Source organism: Phalangium opilio, unplaced genomic scaffold (assembly GCF_054372755.1).
Source record: "Phalangium opilio isolate 3A_F unplaced genomic scaffold, DU_Popi_V2 ptg000209l_1, whole genome shotgun sequence".
In the NCBI taxonomy this organism is placed as follows: domain Eukaryota; kingdom Metazoa; phylum Arthropoda; class Arachnida; order Opiliones; family Phalangiidae; genus Phalangium; species Phalangium opilio.
Window position 1 is genome coordinate 2,973,613 of NW_028324217.1, and position 19,757 is coordinate 2,993,369.

The window sequence follows — 19,757 nt, forward strand, 5'->3', positions numbered from 1 at the left end:
GAGTAGAAGCCAATATTGATTTCTGTGAACTGCGAACGCGTCCGGATATTGCTCCGATTTGCCAACTGCGAACGCGATAACAAACACGAAGATACACACACACAGAAACATCAAGTCTAATACCTCTCCGAGACGTCATAGTCACTCGGAAAGGTAAAAACTCACCTTTCAATTGTTCCAATGTTCCAAGTACGTTCTCGTACGTGTTGCAGAACTTGCAGTTCGTGCTGGTAAAAGTAAACTTGCCATTAAAACCATAATAAAACTAATTTCAAGGATTTAACAGAATATACATTTAATTACTATATAGCCTTATAAACTGAATAAAAGGAAAAAATACTCGTATGTGCAAATAATATTTTTAAATTATTACATTACAAAATTAAGCGTTTTTTTTTCGAATAATTAAATTTTTTTTTTTTTTCCAAAACAAGACTTAGATATATTAATTAACCTGTATTTATATATAAATTTAAATCAGATTTTTTTTTGGAGGGGGGGAAAATCGGTTTTTTTTTTTAGAATTTGATTGGGCGATTAAGAGAGATTTGTTCATCCTGTACGTGTGTTGGTGTATTTATTTGGTGTGGTTGACTAGATACGTTGGATTTCAAATAGTTTCACGTCAGTATCGTACCAGATTGGTGGATCAATATTTCTGTAATAAATTTAGATATTCTCCTATAACAATACATTATTTCGCATTTTTCCCTATAAAAACACATTATTTCACATAATTGCTTATAAAAACACATTATTTCGCATTATTCAATATAAAATAACATTTCGCATTATTCAATATAAAATAACATTATTTCGCACTATTCAATATAAAATAACATTATTTCGCACTATTCAATATAAAATAACATTATTTCGCACTATTCTCTGTACAATACATTATTTCGCACTATTCTCTGTACAATACATTATTTCGCACTATTCTCTGTACAATACATTATTTCGCACTATTCTCTGTACAATACATTATTTCGCACTATTCTCTGTACAATACGTTATTTCGCATAATTCCCTATAAAATACGTTATTTAGCAGTATTCCCTATAAAATACGTTATTTAGCAGTATTCCCTATAAAATACGTTATTTCGCAGTATTCCCTATAAAATACGTTACTTCGCAGTATTCCCTATAAAATACGTTACTTCGCAGTATTCCCTATAAAATACGTTATTTCGCAGTATTCCCTATAAAATACGTTATTTCGCAGTATTCCCTATAAAATACGTTATTTCGCAGTATTCCCTATAAAATACGTTATTTCGCAGTATTCCCTATAAAATACGTTATTTCGCAGTATTCCCTATAAAATACGTTATTTCGCAGTATTCCCTATAAAATACGTTATTTCGCAGTATTCCCTATAAAATACGTTATTTCGCAGTATTCCCTATAAAATACGTTATTTCGCAGTATTCCCTATAAAATACGTTATTTCGCAGTATTCCCTATAAAATACGTTATTTCGCACAATTCCCTACAACATACGTAATTTCGCACAATTCCCTACAACATACGTAATTTCGCACAATTCCCTGCAACATACGTAATTTCGCACAATTCCCTACAACATACATAATTTCGCATAATTCCCTGCAACACACATAATTTCGCATAATTCCCTGCAACACACGTAATTTCGCACAATTCCCTGCAACACACGTAATTTCGCACAATTCCCTGCAACACACGTAATTTCGCACAATTCCCTACAAAACAAGTTGTTTCGCATAATTCCCTACAAAATACATAATTTCGCATAATTCCCTACAAAATACATAATTTCGCAAGTTTGCCTAGTTAAAAACAAACCTTATTTTGAACAAATAAAATAACATTACCTTAAATATATAACACCCCACATGTAAGTTCGAAACCACATAGTGGTTCCACTATTAGCTTGGTACTTCCTAATCAAAATCGGATGAGGCACCGGCAACAATCCTACTAACGTCCCGTGTTGCAAAAACTTCAGAATTTCACTCTCATCCGTTAATCCCCTAATTAAACATTAACCGCAATTAAACAAACACCCAATCCCATCTCCATTCCACTCCACTTCACTTACTTATCAATGCAAATTTTCTCTACTTGAGGCACCAAAACTTGAAGCAATCTCATGATCGTCTGCAACGGAAGTTTTTGTTTCCAACCCATAACCCAATCGGAAGTCGGTATCCAAGGTGTCGGAACCGTAGAAGCGGTTGAAACGTTACTTTTAAGACTGTTACTCGAATCGTAACGACTTCTACGGATATTACGCTGAGAGATCGGTGTTTGTTGGGTTTGAACTGTTTCCGAACTCGAAGAAACAGACGAAGGTGCCGGGCTAGATGGCGGTGAACCCTGTGACCACACAATGAATGGTCCATTAATTTAATTAAATGAACCATTTAATTTTAATTGAAAGCATTTAATGGTGTTAGTGTCAGTGCCAACAACGTAAAACTCAATTACGTGTGAGTACATCAAAAACTAAAACTGTGCGGAAAAATGCTGCAATTTCACGCGAAAATACCTAGCTGCTTTCAAGCGCATAATTTAATTTAAAAGTGACTTGTGAGCAGTCTGCGTGGAATAAATGAAGCGAGTTCAGTGCAGCTACGCAAAATAAAACCAAAATGAGCAAAATTCGTTGCTGTTCACTGAAAGGTTTCAGCGACTTGTGCAGAAAACATAGATCATATTCTAATATTTTTTAAGCTCAGAAAGCATTACGAAAAGTACTACTATTATTAGTAAATAAACATTTGTGCGCGCAAATAAACATCTGTGAGCGTTAATAAACTTCTAAGCGCGCAAACAAACTTCTGTGCTAGTAAATAAACTTCTAAGCGCGCAAACAAACTTCTGTGCTAGTAAATAAACTTCTAAGCGCGCAAACAAACTTCTGTGCTAGTAAATAAACTTCTATGTGTGCAAACAAACTTTTGTGCCTGTAAATAAACTTCTATGTGTGCAAACAAACTTTTGTGCCTGTAAATAAACTTCTATGTGTGCAAACAAACTTTTGTGCCTGTAAATAAACTTCTATGTGTGCAAACAAACTTTTGTGCCTGTAAATAAACTTCTATGTGTGCAAACAAACTTTTGTGCCTGTAAATAAACTTCTATGTGTGCAAACAAACTTTGTGCCTGTAAATAAACTTCTAATTGTGCAAACAAACTTTTGTGCCTGTAAATAAGCTTCTATGCGTGCAAATAAACATCTGTGCGCGTAAATAAACTTTTGTGCCTGTAAATAAGCTTCTGTGCGTGCAAATAAACATCTGTGCGCGTAAATAAGCTTCTTTGAGCGTGTGTAAAAATCCGTCGATGCGTCTGTTGGTTTTCAAATAAACATAAACATGTTGGTGCAAAAATGTTACCACACTTGTGTGTAAAATAAACTATACTTTCAAAGCAATTCAGGTGCGTCACCAAAAGATTTCTTATAAAAATTTACATCTTCATCATGGTTAGTTGGCGACGTAACAATGCTGCCATCCGCATCATGATCCCAATTTTTAATGGGTACCTTTTGAAACGTTTCATGGCCTTCCGGTTCCGGTCCATGATGACTGGCGTCAGTCACGATGGCGGCGGCGGTTGCAACAGGCGTCGCCACTGCAACTACTTCTCCATTACCCTGCTGCTTAACACTGTCACCAGCACCTTCCTCTTGGGGATGTACCGATTCGGCGATACTTCCAATATCGGGTTCAATTGGGGTCAAAATATCACCTGTACTTGGAGGATGTGCCGTTTCGGATTCGGTCATTTTCTCAATTCCTTCGTAGGTGCGATAAACAAGAACATTGTTAGTTCCCCACGTCATCTAGTGTTTTAAAGCAAGGGACGGCTCCGTTGGTGGCTAATCTTGGTCAAGGCTAGTTAAGCCAAAGGCAGGAACCAATGGGACCTAGTACATTAGGTCTGATTGGTTCCTGCCTTTGGCAAAGGCTAAAATTCGTGTCCAGAAGATTAGCCAGCATGCTAGGGGTGATAATGGAACCCCCTGTTACTTTAAAACCTTTTTTACTCACTAGGGGTCGCTGCTAAGCTTGGTAAAGGCTAGTTAAGCCAAAGGCAGGAACCAATGGGACCTAGTGCATTAGGTCTGATTGGTTCCTGCCTTTGGAAAGGTAAAATTCGTGTCCAGAAGATTAGCCAGCATGCTAGGGGTGATAATGGAATTGGAACCGCCTGTTACTTTAAAACCTTTTTTACTCACTAGGGGTTGCTGCTAAAGACGCGTTTAACGTCCCAGGTTCGGCTGGTTTCGCCGGTGTTGAACCTTCCATGGTGGAAGCCGTTTCGGTCGTAGGTGAACTATTCAAACTCGTGGTACTAACTGAAGGTACGAGTTTACTATGTTTCGACAAACTTTTTTGTATCGTAGCGTGATCAGTTGGTAAATTAGCCAAGGAATGAAATATATTTCGTTTACGAATTATCGTATAAACTAAATTTGAATTTCCTGCAACGCACACCGCATGCAAAATGAGCAATTAACAACCGTTTAATTAATTTAATCATAAGTTTATAAGATATGTTCCTTCCGTGATAAGTTTGTTAATCTCTGGTAACTTAGACACTGGAGCTTCTAATTTTGAAGTGATTGAGTGAGGTAGGTCATAGATTCAGGGTAAAGCGACATACGCCTGGTGAGTGGGACGCTGCTGTCAAATTTGGGTAACTTAGTAAGTTCAGACTAAATAGGACCTAGATGGAATTATCTTGGTCCTAGCTGCAAAATTAATTAACCACCACCAACCGAGTGTAGTTAGGACTTCAATTGACTCGCTTAATTCCGTCGTTCTGCTTCTCGAACTAGTTATCTCGAGTACTGTAAGTCCATCTCTCAGTAGCATTACGAACTTGTATTGGTTATGCCATTCATACTTATGGAAGGGAACATATCACTTATAAACTTATGATATAATCGAGACGCTTAACGAATTAACGTACCATCAAATTGGTATTGGATAATATTGTTAAATATTTCCAATAAAAAGAAAACCAAATGGTGATTAGTTGGACTAGAATATAGAAACCACGGAGTACTAAATGCTTCAAGGAGATGAAGTAGTTTCGTACTAGCGACCATGGAAAGTGTTTTTAAATAAGGTGAGACTAAAATAAGGAAGGAAACGATGAAAAACTCTTTATTGATTCGCGTAGATTTGTATGATGCGTCTTACCATTAACGATAATGGTAAGTAAACAATCAAATAAGGGTTGGAGACGTTGATGTCCCGTTGTAATGATTTTATGGAAAACCTAATATGAAAATTGGCCAATTTGTTCAGAATGTACCAGGAATACATATAGATAATTGGAATAATTGTGTAGCCATATCTCCCATGTTAATATCTATGCGGGTTTTATGGGTCTCATAATTCTGATGGCGTCTTTCTAACTGGGATTTCGGTAGTTGGTAGCAGAGCGTGGACATGGCCGCGCAAGGTGTAATAGGCAGCGAGATATATTAATTCGCCATGGGTAAAATTCGCCATATATAATGATTAGTCCAGCTCTTAGCGTCTTTCTAACTGGGATTTCATTAGTTGGTAGCAGAGTGTGGCAGAGAGAGATTTCAGTTGGCTGCGTAGTACGTCACACCCTCCTAAGTCCTACCATGGTTTGGCAGCCATATTGGTGGTTTTCAGCTTTCCTTATGCAATGAACCCACCAATATGGTGGTGTAAATGATCTCACGTATCTTAGCTCCTCCCCCAAACTAAAGCTCTCTATGGGCGCACAAGGCGCAGCGAGATAGATTATTAATTGGCTATGGGTAAAATTCGTCATATATAATGATAAGCCTAGCTGGCTCCTCCCACAAAACCCGCCTAGATACGTTGAGAAATTAAAATGGATGTAGCACACAATGATTCTAATTAGCTGTCTGAAATTTACGTACAATAATTAGCAGATCAGCGTGGGTACCAGTAAAAACCGGTATATCCATTGGTACACTTGCAGTGTACGGTTTATTTAACCTAACTCCGAAATTGCGTTCACCACTAAGTAATAAAAGTATGAAGACACCAATATGGACAAGCCCGACTCGAGCTATTTCAATCAAAGTCCAAAAAAGAATTATACACTTAAAACCCTTACTAAAACGCTATAAGATTATTATAGCGAAACATATCATACATTGGTCAGCTCTGGCATCATTTAAATGGAATAAAATCGGTACCAGAACGTCGAGGACTTCGCTACTCTTCAAGACGTAGAACATGAATTTCTGTTCACGATACAGTGTGAGTTCGTGATTAGAATTAATTTCACCATGGATAAAGAATGCAATGCGCGTGAGGAAATTTGTTTTCTTGCTATAGGATAGGCAACTCCCTATCTCCGACGTCTGCTTATTCTGTACATACTCCGTCCCAGCTTCGGTTGTCACCACACGCAAAGGTGGGTCTCTATGTAACGTAGCTTCGATCGTGCTGACAACAGACTTGTGAAGTACTCATGTTCAGGATTTAAATCTAGAGATTTTAGACGCTGAACATGAGTATTCCTTTCGTCTGTTGTTAGCACGCACAAAGCTACGTTGCACAAAGACCCAGCCTTACGCGTGCTGACAATCGAAGATGGGACAGAGTATATACAGAATAAGCTGACGTCGGAGATAGGGAGTTGCCTATCCTATAGCGTGAAAACAAATTTCAAGCTCACGCGCATTGCCTTCTTTATCCATGGTTTCACACCGCGTTAAGGGGTTGACCCTTGACAAAGTTTACAAACCTTATTATAATCGCACATTTTCCAGAAAAACACCAAAAGCTCTTGATGAAATTGTATTTTTTTGGTCGAATTTGGTAAATAAGTTTGTATCAACGGATTGTTAAGCAGTCGAGTGAAACCTTTCAGAATAAACGAGAAATCTTCTTCTCGATGTATTCGTGAAAGGTAATTAATGAACAGATTTTCTGAGGTTGGACTCTACAATTAAGGTGATAACGGAGTTAAGAGTAGAACCGAAACAATATTATTGTTACTGTTCGTACCCCATTTGCATCCTCAACAACGTGTTCGCGAAAATCATGGTCCAACGTTACGATTAAAATTTGTAGGGACACTTCGACAAGAGGTTCGCGGGAATCGGTTAAAAGTAGATGGTTAAATGGTAACCCGTAGCCAACTGGGTCGTACGCGCAAACGACGTTCAACAGAGATGTGAACAGTGGCAACGCGTGTCTATATTGCAATTGAAAATTTATGTAAGAAGTTGATATTCAACTGAATACAAAGCGTCAAGTGAAATGTAAGGAAATGCATCATGACAATTGCTCAAAATTGAATGAAATGTTTTCTAGAACATTATAGACATTTCAACTTTGAAATTGTGCGAAAAGGTTGTGTGGGAAAATGAAAAACTGTGCCAAAATAAGCTCGAAAATTTAATACAGTGTTTTCTAGAGCATTATCGACATTTCACCTCTGAAATTGCGCGTAAACGTTGCAGGGGAATATGAAAAATTGCGCCAAAATAAGCTCGAAAATTAAATACAATGTTTTCTAGAACATTATCGACATTTCACCCGATAAATTGTGCGTAAAAGTTGCAGGGGAAAATGAAAAATGCGTAAAAATGAGCTCAAAATAAAACAATGTTTTCTAGAATATTATCGACATTTCACAAGATAAATTGTGCGTAAAATTTGCGGAAGAAATGAAAAATTACGTAAAAATAAGCTCAAAAATTGAATACACTGTTTTCTAGAACATTATCGACATTTCACCCGATAAATTGTGCGTAAAAGTTGCGGGGGAAAATGAAAAATGCGTAAAAATGAGCTCAAAAATTTAATACAATGTAACAATGTTTTTTGGAAGATAATCAACATTTCACATGATAAATTTGCGTGTGAAAATGAAAAACTGTGCCGAAATAAACTCAAAAATTGAATACAATGTTTTCTAGAACATTATCGACTTTAGAAATTGCGCGCGAAGGTTGCAGGTAAAAAATGTCCTGCAATTGCAATTGACGCTTGCTTGCTTACCTGTTATCGGCTGACGTGAAGTACTGTATCCATTTATTTTGTTGCTGTTGTCCATCTTAATTAACAATTATTTAACTTACACCCAAAAAACAATATACTGCGCACCAACCAAAACACTTCATCTTACCAACTGGTGGCGTGTACATAGTTTGACTAAAACAAGTTATAAGTAACTTGAGTAACTCTGTACGATTGTAATCGTGTTGAGGTACGTGTCCAGGTGGATGCGCGAACCCGACACCTGCTTCCCAAATATACTCGCAACTATCTATAGACTGGAGATCTTCGGGATTGTCCTATATTACGTACGTTTAAATATTACGTCAGCGCATTTATTGCCATTGCAAGTAACTAATTGCATGATTGAATTAAACATACAGGTCCAACTTTTCGACTTGCAGAGACAGTAAAATCGGGACAAAACATCAAGTCCTGTTAATGTGACGCGTGTTTATTTGCTTTTATCTTCGTTAAAAGTGCAATTGCAAGTGCAACAAAACGAAGTAATTAAGACTTACGCATAATGCAGTTATGAGAGATTTAGCCAAAGGAAGACTTTCGATCTATTCAAATTAAATTGCACATTTTTTTTTTTTAAGAATTGCGTTGCAATTAACAGCTCGAATTGAAAGGGCAAAAAAAAATAACAGAAATTTGTTTTAAATACTTCGCTATCGGTTTCCTCGCTGGCTTGACCAGGTAAGCTAGACCAAAAGAAACATCTCCAATCGGGGTCTTCGAAAATGTACGGTAAAAGTCGTGATAATAGTCTAACACAGTTCAGAACTGAAATAGAAGACTCGCGCGTTAAAATTGCCGCCGGTAACTTGCGGTAGTAATTAAAGGAAAAGTTCAGGTTACATAACTGATTATACCTTAATTAAAAGAACGGCTGCTTTTTCTAAATATAAAAGGAATTAAATATTAAAAATTAAAATAAAAAATTTCTCTAATTACAATATGATAATTAGTACATTTAATTAGTCAGATTAAAAATAATCAAGGACTATTGCCTCGCCATCCGCCATTGGTTTAGTGCAGGCGTCTGCTAGCCAGAACCTCTTACTCCTACGGGATTGGTTGAATTCTTACAGGTTGAGAGAGATAAGGGTAGGGGTAAGTGGTTCGATTTAGCAGACGCCTGCACTAAACCAATGGCGGATGGCGAGGCAGTAGTCCTTGATTATTTTTAATTCTAGTTAAATGTACTAATTATCATATTGTAATAAGAGAGAATTTATATATTTATTTTAATATTTAATTCATTTTATATTTGGAAAAAGCAGCCGTTCTTTTAATTAAAGCATAATCAAGAAGCGATATCTAGTTTACTAGGGAGAAGGTATAAGGTGCGCCTAAGTATTCGCGCGCCATAGTCCCAGTCCCCCTTTCAAAATACAAGGGGGGGGGACGTAAAAGTAGGCCCCGGGCTATTTCGCAGCCTCTCCTCAGTCAGAGGAAAATACAAGTAATTTTCGTACTCATTCGCGTAGCGCTGACGTGCACGAGTTTTCAAGAACCAATGAGATGCTGCAGCTGGTTGTAATTTCGAGGCGGCGGGGATTAACAGTCCGGACAGGCTACGTCTTTTGGACTGGAGATAAAGCTAGATTATAAATGTGGAGGCGAATTTATACATTCTCCCTAGTAAACTAGATATCGCCTCTTGGTATAATATAATAAGTTATGTTAAACCTGAACTTTTCCTTTAAAAACGAAAACAAGTTTCTACCGGTTTGTTGTTGAACCGCGGTGTTGCACAATGTATCCGCGGCTTTCACGAGTTTTTCCACCGCTTTATAACATAACGTTGCTAAATTTGACGGAGACTCCTCCCTTAATGCCCGTATCTCCGCCGCAGGTATCAATGTAAATATATCCTGAACACTCTGAACGCTCTCTGACCAAAATTGGTCCCAAAATGCGTCATCCTTAGCGTCTATTGGCTAAAATATTGCACATAACGCTCTATATATTTTTGCATATTTTTTTTTCATATGCAAATGTTCAATATGGACACATTTTCATTTACTATGCAATAAAATGCTGTTTAGGTATTTTTGCGAGTGTGAAATAATATAACGCGTGGTTTTGATAATTTTTGAAGATTTTGCAACATTGAAGAATTTGGCAATAGATAAATGAAACATGAGACGTAATTTTAAAGGGGCTTGCAACATTGAACAAAAATATATAATTTTTCTTTGAACTTAGATAAGAAATGCACCCAACATGACGCGTATATGCACATCGCTGGTCACGTGGTTCCCCTACAAGTTGCCTTTCCTTACGTACTCCATTTCTAACTTGGCGAAGATTGGTGGGCGGGATTTTATGATAAGTACAATTATAAATCCCGCCCACAAATCACTCCTGGCTTCGCAAGGAAAGTCAACTTGCAGGAAAACCACGTGACCCGCGCTTTGTTTTAAACGCAACGGCAACAAAAGATAAGTGGCAACAATTTATAAGTTGGGAAAATGAAAGGTTCGGTTGGTATCAGAAGTAATAGACTATTCCATTAATCCTATAAGAGAAGCAAACCTTACAGGGGTGGGGGAGATCACCAAAAAGCACCGCTAGAGGCACTGCGAGTTGGCTAGCGCCACCCGATACGCGTGTAGTGAACTCGGCAGTGTAGTATCAAAAATTATAACTGTTCATGGCCAAACATTTTTCAAATTAAACAAACATTTGATAAAATAGATAAAAATCTACTGCACTTAACAACTTAATCATAAAATAATTTTCGGATAGTTGAAAATTGAAATAAAAACAATTAAATGATGTAGGCCTACATGTTACAAAATTAAAATTTTCAATTACAAATAGACCATTTCGGAAGTTACATACAGAGAAACCAACGCACAGGGGTGAGGCAGCTATAGAGTAATGTCAGTTCTACGTAAGCAAACGTCATACCCTTCAATCTCTTAGCTCAGTGTCATCCCCCCTACCAGGCGCGTTCAGTATCCCCTCTTACAAAAGCGAGCGTAGAGGGAGGGATGCACCGTCTACTCCCCTCTCTACCGACACTACTCTATTGGGGTATTCTCCCTGGCACCAATAAGCAACGACAGCCGAAACCCGAGCCAACTAGCACTAGCCTAACCCCTGTGTGTTGGTTTCCCAGTATGTAATTTCCATAATTGTCTATTAAAACATTTCAACCAGTTCTGCGTTGCGTTTGTATTATGAAATCCTAAATTTCAACTGTCAATTTTCCCCCCAAATTGAAAATGAAATACTTGTAAAACAAGATTCAAAACCATCAATGCCCTCAATAACCACAATAATTTACATTTACTAAATTATGCAAATTAGTTACAAAACCACAATCAAATAAACAAATACATACATAAAACGCTTGACTGATATACTTAAAAACCGTGAAATAAAATTAAATCTTGATGAAATTATAATAATATTTGCAAACCAGGATGTAAATAAATGAAAGTTTAGAAAATAAAACCAGTTAATAAGCTTAATTTATAAAATAACCGCGTCCGAGTGAGACTAATGGCTTATATGAATGTCAAGGTGAAATTACGCAGCGATGTATTTAGCGAAGGTTACATTTAATATCTCAATAATTAATAAAGAAAAAACTTCTAAAACGCAGCTGGATTGAAGAAATACATATCCCCCTACATCTTAACTTCACCTCCACGCATTAAATGCGTCTTAACCGTCTTAATTCTACCAGATGGAGAGTAATTAAAGCTAAGCCTTGGCTTATTATTTTATTTCATATAAAGTTTATAAATTCCTACCTGAGATTTTGTTGTCAATTGTATCACTGCTTTACGGAAATTCAACTTCGTGTCCGAATTACCCATTTTCTTTGCATACTCAAATTAAATTCAGTGGATTTTGGTTGACGTAATAAGCTCGAAATTTTGAGACTGACTGACGGAGATGAAGACTTCGTCTTCTATGAATGAATGGCTTCTAGCTAAGCTGACGGTCTTTAAATGCGATTGCAGTTTAGAGCCTATAGATGGCGGTACATAAATTCGTCTAGTTTATCGTCTGCTAGTCTAAGGCTTAGAAAAATATCGTATTTTTAACAATTTCGCTGTAGAATTTAGGAAATATGGAGAAAATTGTGACTAGGGAATGGAAGGTTTCTCGAACTGAAGATATTATAATTCTAATTAGCTTGGCAAAGGATTAAAGCTAATTTCGGCTCCAGAAATAATAACTAAATTCGTCTAGTTTATCGTCTGCTAGTCTAAGGCTTATAATGAAAATCGAATTTTTTAACAATTGAGCCGTAGAATTTAGGAAATATGGAGAAAATTGTGGCTAGGGAATGGGAGGGATATCAAACTGAAGATATTATAATTCTAATTAGCTTGGCAAAGGTTTAAAGCTAATTTCGGCTCCAGCGGCATTAATAACACGCTGGCAAATTTTCTGCACATAAATTTTATCTTACCAAACGCAGGAACCAATAAAAACTCGTCAAAAAGGACGGTGCGCTTACACTTACATTGAATGAACAAAGAAACGACGACGAATTTCATATTTTCAGGCTTACCATATTTACACCAATAATCTGCCATATGTGTTTATTAATACATGTGCAGTATTCACATTCATTTTAAAACATCATATTACCACAAACCACATATTATAATTTACAGTTAAAACATCGTTTCCGTTTACAATCAGGTTTTAGTTTCAGTTACATTCAGATTAAACTCGTAATCGTAACATTTTGGAAGAACAATTTTCTTTGAAGAGTTGTACTATTTTTTTTCGGTTTTGCGCAGAATCTACAAAATTTCCACGTGATACGTGTACGTGAAATTTCTTTGCACAAAATTAACTTTGAATATACAATTTGCACAATATTCTTCTGCACAAATTTCCTTAGTGGTTAAAACATATTTTCGAAATTAAATACAAAGTTTCAAACATTTTATTAAAATCATCGAACTCGTTTAATAAAATCCGTAAAAACAATTAACATAAAATTAACTAAATTAAACTAATTAGAATTAGAAAAACTCCATTCCTTCGGGCAACTCCCCTTTTTTGGCAGCTTCCTCAACAGCCCGATAATAATCACTAAAATCAACATAAGACTTAATTCTGGACTGGTCATCTAAGGTCAACGTAGCACTCCTTTGTTGAAAAAGTTTCCCGGGTTCGGTACTATTAGTTTCATTAGTATTATCATCCGACTTTGGCTTAAAAATCGAGTTTTGCGAAGACAGTTCCGAACCAGGAGCCGCTGTTATGATACCAGCTCCTCTTAAAGGCCATACAGGGGGCAAGGAATTCTGAATTGTTTGTCCACTACTCGGAATCGGACTATTATTTGAATGAATTGACCCTGTACTCGGTGTTTGATTCGCTTTCGGTAATGGTTGGTTAAAATTGCGTATCTTTAAGTTAATTTAATTATAATTAGGTAATTGGGGGATTTAATTGCAAGTGAAGTGAAGTTTACCAGTAAGGTGATATCGTCCCTTTTTTGACACGTTTTAGGGCTACTATTTTGCGTCATGTACATATCATGATGTACTCTGACAATTTTATCAACGACAGCTTGAGCTACTGCCATTAAATTTGATTGGATTTGAAATTGCTCTAGAATTAGGTCGGCAATATCGTTGTTTACCTGCAATTGCCAATACACACGTTAGGTTTTGGCAACTACGTGGATGTACATCGTGTTGTGTTCCAAAAAGGGTTGAGGTTAATTATTAGATCGAACGAAGTACAGTGCATCAGTTTATTTGCCATAGAACTTTCCCACTCAAATATTTAGGCCTATTATTAGTCCCACCCCTTTTTGGAACAATATCTGGTAAGGGCAACGCACCGTTTGCGTTAAGGTGGCTTCCTCTAAGGATTTAAACAAGCCGTCGGACATAAGGACTAAGAAATTACATGATTCATCGATAGGTATGCCTCCACAAATTTCAGGTTCTGATATGACTGGTTCTTCTTTGGCAAAACTAATTTGGAATCAAATAAACAATGTTTTGTTGCTTCAGGATTTGTTGGTCGTGTGCGGATTTCAAACTCAATAATGTGCAAAAACGTGTTTAGGATTTAATAATAAAGTTCAACATGTGCAGATGTTTCGGATTTTGAACGCAATCAAAGGCAGATATTTTTGAAGGATTTTGACTGAACAAAAAACGGATGTTTTGGATTTTGAACACAAGAGAAAGAACATATTTTGGATTTTGAATGAAAAAAAAAACTCGGACATTTTGGATTAAATGCTGCAAAAAGCAGAAATCTTGGATTCTGAATGCAACAAAAAGCAGATATTTTCAATTTTGAACATGTGCAGCAGCTGATATTTTGGATTCAATGGATTTCCACTCAGTTTTGGATATTGCAATAAATTTAGGCAGATATTTTAGAAGTGCAGTGTTATTTTTTCTGTTAGATTGAGCATTTCATATGCGCAGATATTTCTAGAAGTGCAGTGTTATTCTTTCTGTTAGATTGAGCATTTCATATGCGCGGGTATTTTGTATTCAACACAGAAAAACATTCCAATCAATTTTGGATATTGTATAAACACAAAGAAACACATTGCACTTTGAATTGGCACGTAATGTGCAATTTTGTATAAGCAGGTAATTTGCACTTTGGATTAGAAGGTAGATGCAATTTCGTACAAGCAGATAATGTGCACTTTGAATTAGAAGGTAATGTGCAATTTCGTACAAGCAGATAATGTGCACTTTGAATTAGAAGGTAATGTGCAATTTCGTACAAGCAGATAATGTGCACTTTGAATTACAAGGTAATGTGCAATTTCGTACAAGCAGATAATGTGCACTTTGAATTAGCAGGTAATGTGCAATTTCGTACAAGCAGGTAATTTGCACTTTGAATTAGAATGTAATGAGCAATCTCGTACAAGCAGGTAATGTGCACTTTGAATTAGAAGATAATGTGCAATTTTGTATACGCAGGTAACTGCACTTTGTGTAAACAGATAATTTGCAATCTTGTACAATCAGATAATGTGCACTTCGCATACGCAAATAATATGCAATTTTGGAAGTAAGTGCAGGTATTCTTCACAAACAATCTCAACACAACACAACATATTTCAAATCTGCAAAAAAACACACGTGATAATAGTGATTAAAGATTAAAACGATAATTACCTTAAAATATCAAAATCCTTGTATCCTCCTTTAACCAAATAATTCCCGATACATCGTGTATTCTCTTGATTCCCTAACAAACTTCCTTTCCTAATTTGATCAATATCTAACCCAAGCTGCGACAACCTGAGCAACTCATCCCCATTCGTGATACTGTGATCAACACTAAGTTGGAAAACCTCAACCCTTCCATTCTTCGTTTTACACAACAGTGCTCGACTGTCACCTAAAACCCAAAAAAACCCATAAAAAACCTCAAAAAAATAAATCGATTTTCCCAGAGGTCAAAGGTCAAACCATACCCGCATTAGCAACGTACAACTTGTCATTAACAACTAAGGCCACAACAGCCGTTGTTCCGCTTGAAACATCAGCCATAACATCCCGAAGTCTATTAACAACTTCGGGGAATTTTTGATACGCTTCGTACGAACTGAAACCTTGCAATTGCAGCTGCAAATTTGCTTTTTCCGCTAATAGGTCATCGATTGATTCGAAGAAACCTTTCTCGACAGTGTGAAAGGCTTGAAGGAGTACTTCAAATATCTCCTCGTCTTTCGTTTTGCCTTCTAATTGGTCTAAAAGGACTTCGGCAGGCATTCTTTGGGAGGCAAAGTCAGCTGCTCGGACACCTTCGTGTCCGTCAAAGAGACCGTAAAAGTATATGTCGTCGTTTAGTCGGAATCTGAAACTGCGGTCTTCAAATTGGTGTTCTTCACGACGGATGCCGTCTTCACGGTAAATTTGATTGGTAGATGAGCCCAGGCCCGATAATGGGCATACTGGAAGGTCATCTGTCCAGCTGTGTGATGACTGGAATTATGATGAAAGTATGTTTATGTTCATAAAGATACGATTGCTTTTGCGTTGAGTGAATATTGGGTATGATTTCATTTATACGCTAACCATATGTCACAAACTGTGTTCAAAACATTACCATATCAAAATTTTCCAATTAGTAAATACGCAAGTCACAAAATTGTGAATTTTACCGAACTAACATGACTTTTAAAAAAAGTTCTACCTGTATTATCTTATTTGCGACTGCACTAATTGTGAACTAACTACTAAAAAGCTTTCTCAGAATGAAATATAAATGTCACAAACTGTGAAATAATTTTTAAATTATCATACACTAACTCTGAACTTATTACAAACTGTCTTTATATAGCTACAACACAAATTGTGAAATTTAAATAAAGTTAAGTTTAATTAAACATTTAGGTTGTAATAAAAACTACCGAAGAGCTAGAATTAACACTTATAAACCATGGAATTCACCATATGTCACAAATTGTGAAATTCATTGTAAATAAGTTACACGATAACAACATCAACATAACAATACAAAATTTTTGATGAAAACGTAATTCACAGATTGTGACCAAAAACAAAAAAAAACCATCATAAACATTTTACTCTAATGCAACTAAACTCAAAACCTCGAATCCTCCATATGTCACAAATCGTGAAATTCATTGTAAATACGTTACACATAACAATATCAACATTGCATTACAATAGTGTCGACGAAAACCTAATAATTCACAAATTGTGACGAACAAAAAAACGATCATAAATGCAACTAAACATAAGCCCTGGAATCCTACATATGTCACAAATTGTGACCAACAAAAAATCATCATAAACCTTTAAATAGAACGGAACTAAACATAAACCCTGTAATCCTTCATGTCACAAATTGTGAAATTCACTGTAAATACTTCACAACTAAAACATAAAGCCTGTAATCCTCCATATACCACAAACTGTGAAATTCATTATATGATCACAACATTACAATACAAGTAATATTTTTCACCAAAAAAAAACAATAATAATAATTCACATATTGTGACCAACGAAAAAATAAATAAAATAAACCATCATAAACAGCATTTACCCTATGTATCGGATAAGGCATAACGTTATAACTCCTTCAACCAATACAACTTAAACCTGTACTAAACTTATCTTTCCCGCCTTTCACTATTTCATTAGCAAAAAGTACTTTTACACGTCGCGATCCTTAAACTAACAAAACCTCTAATAAAACCGTACATTTCCCTTCAAAGGCTTCAACCATAACTCCCATATCAAAAATATGCTGCTAAAAACAGGCTGAACAGGTGATAAAAGAATCAAATAATACAAACATCATCAAGTGATAAAACGGATAGCCGCAATCCGACTCCCAAATCAGGTCTTTGATGATTTTCAGGCCTCGTTGGCATCTTACCCGAATTACTATAAATAAAATTAATTATTTAATTACAATTAGCGACTGACTAATTAATTAAAGCTTAATTTAAAATGCAATTAATACCCTAAGATAACAAAACCTTGCTCTAACATTTCATCGGACATTTTATATTTAAGTTTAACTGTTAAGTTTGTCACCGATTTCAAGTTAAAAGAAATGAAAATACCAATCAAGTTTGTTGCTCAATTTATACTATTCATTTATACACCTGTTTGTACGTATATATTTCTGACTAGGAGTATTAATACCATTTACACAAGGAGGACTGGCTTTTGACTAGACTAGGGAGTCTGGCGTCTTTGTGTAACACCTGAAGCTTGGACTCCTTGTGTAAATGGTATGAATACTCCTAGTCACAAAACTTTCGTATATCACACGATTTCGCCAGTCGCGAAGGCGTTTCTGATTACAGGCAGAAAATATGCAAGCAACGTCACACTTGTACGCTGTTATCACTTAGCTCAGTGTTATGTTATCCCCTTTTTGGTAAGGGGGCGTACTAATTAGAAATTCGCGCCAAGATTGTATGTATATTGATATGGTGCATGCACTTAAGGGGCTAGAGAAATTTTCTCCTCCCCCCCCCCCGTTTTCTTAACTTTAACTGCGCATGCGCTTCAGGGTAGCTATTTCATAAGCCTAATTGTGACGTCACCCATGCTATTTGACCATAGAACCAACGCGGTATCAAACATGGCCGCCAAACTGTCAAAGCTAAGCTTGTGACGTTTTACCTAGGCGCCACTGACGTCACAACATCTGAGATAGCAATCAATACCAAGAACTGATGATAAATTTTAATAAAAACAGGAAATAGGTAATCAGATTTGTTCTGTCAATAACCTTTATTTTAATGTAGATCGTAAGCAGACAAGTGTTGCCAGTCATTTGTTAGGGCAATTCAAATCAACAGATTGAGAAGCTTGAAGTTTCTGTTCAATTTAGAACATTCAGTTTCAAACCCGATTTGCTCAAACAAATGACTATTAACTTTATGTAAAATATAAACTCTTATCAGTTGGTTGGTTACTTTCTTTCTCAAGGTGCTAAGATACTATGGTTTGAACAGACATGTGATGTATCTTTTTCTAATAGGGGAGGAGTTACTTATTGGTCAACATTGTGAAACAACTTTCTTTCAGATGTTTTGACTTTGACGGTAGGGGCATTCGCAAGATTTATGGGATTCCCCTTTAAGATATTCGAGTTTCACAAGATTACGCAATACTTTGCCAACTCTTAATCAGGAAGTTAGAAGAAAAAGTCTAACAAGAAACTGTTTTTTTTTTTTTTTTTTTTTTGCTCCAGTTTAGTTGCCGAGCTAGGGCTTAAGTAGTTAGCCTTACAGCTCCAAATTTTTGGGAAAGCTAGAGATTGAGGGACTTTTTGAGTGCCAATTTAAATTGCGCCAGAGATGTGAGGGAGACCACTTCAGGAGGTAGGGAGTTCCAAATGGGAATAGTTCGTCTAAAGAAGGAGTGTTTCAGGGGGTCTTTACGAGAAGGTGGAAGGAAAAGTTGGCGTGGGTGTCCGCGGGTGTTGTGAGAGTGATGAGGGTATGTAAAATAATTTTGCCCGGGAGTATTAAGGACCCGGAAGAGACTTACAAGGTCTATGTACGTCCGCCTAGTGGACAGGGGAGACCACCCTAGCGCTGTTTGTCGAGATTGACGAGGTAGGTGACAAAGGGATTTGGAAAGTTTAGACGCACGACCCTGGACACTATCGAGTAAATTAATATCTCGGATCAAGGAGGGGTTCCAGAATAACTTCAACTTGTGCTACTAGTTCATATCGTTACTAGTTAGAATAATCTGATATATAAGTTAGAAATATTTGTAACTAATTATCTTGTCCACGCTTTGTTTCCTTTTGTTATTGTTTTTGTTTACTTTCTACTTCCGTGGAATCCGAAAGTTATGGATTTGCCACTTTAATGACCAAGGCTTAACAATAAACACCCGGAATTTGAACTGCAAAACGTACTTACCAGTGTTTCCAGTACTTCAAATACAGTTTCTAGTAGTGTAGATTCATATAATTTTCATAATAAAATTAATTACTGTAAAAATCTACTTGAAATTATTTTATTTTGATTAAAATTAAAATTGTTAAAACACACAACCGCGACCGTAAATTTTTTTCCAAAGAGCATAGAGACTCAGACTCAGACATGGAGGCGTAACACCAAAAAGCTGGACAATGTTTCCAGTACTTAAAATAGAATTTCTAGTAGTGTAGATTCATATTATTTTCATAATAAAATTAATTACTGTAAAAATATACTTGAAATTGTTTTATTTTGATTAAAATTAAAATTTTT

At 36.2% G+C, this 19,757-nt stretch overlaps 2 protein-coding genes across 5 annotated transcripts; both read right to left on the reverse strand.

The window, feature by feature from the left end:
* Positions 1–278: 278 nt before the first annotated feature.
* LOC149618384 (protein HID1) lies at positions 279–11,975 on the reverse strand. Of its 2 annotated transcripts, none has more exons than XM_089854887.1 (18): positions 11,797–11,975; positions 9,756–9,969; positions 8,691–8,809; positions 8,542–8,586; positions 8,402–8,455; positions 8,151–8,319; positions 8,024–8,078; positions 7,025–7,214; positions 6,762–6,959; positions 6,165–6,255; positions 5,926–6,077; positions 5,204–5,282; positions 4,971–5,135; positions 4,234–4,479; positions 3,538–3,791; positions 2,089–2,366; positions 1,862–2,020; positions 279–658 (listed from the first exon to the last, which is right to left on the reverse strand). In XM_089854887.1, exons 1-18 carry the CDS (start codon positions 11,860–11,862, stop codon positions 595–597), a joined length of 2,598 nt encoding a protein of 865 aa, XP_089711013.1. In that variant the 5' UTR covers positions 11,863–11,975; the 3' UTR covers positions 279–594. The 2 variants fall into 2 exon arrangements, with proteins under 2 accessions (XP_089711013.1, XP_089711012.1); XM_089854886.1 differs by having other exon boundaries at positions 3,466–3,791.
* Positions 11,976–12,546: 571 nt separating this feature from the next.
* LOC149618385 (TGF-beta-activated kinase 1 and MAP3K7-binding protein 1-like) lies at positions 12,547–19,754 on the reverse strand. 3 transcript variants are annotated; one of them, XM_089854890.1, is made up of 7 exons: positions 19,634–19,754; positions 17,328–17,417; positions 15,474–15,984; positions 15,172–15,397; positions 13,860–13,995; positions 13,485–13,655; positions 12,547–13,419 (listed from the first exon to the last, which is right to left on the reverse strand). In XM_089854890.1, the coding sequence occupies exons 2-7, from the start codon at positions 17,403–17,405 to the stop codon at positions 13,030–13,032; spliced, it is 1,512 nt and encodes a 503-aa protein (XP_089711016.1). In that variant the 5' UTR covers positions 17,406–17,417; positions 19,634–19,754; the 3' UTR covers positions 12,547–13,029. The 3 variants fall into 3 exon arrangements, with proteins under 3 accessions (XP_089711016.1, XP_089711015.1, XP_089711014.1); XM_089854889.1 differs by lacking the exon at positions 19,634–19,754 and adding an exon at positions 19,425–19,583 and having other exon boundaries at positions 17,328–17,418; XM_089854888.1 differs by lacking the exon at positions 19,634–19,754 and adding an exon at positions 17,498–17,628 and having other exon boundaries at positions 17,328–17,418.
* Between the last annotated feature and the right edge of the window lie 3 nt (positions 19,755–19,757).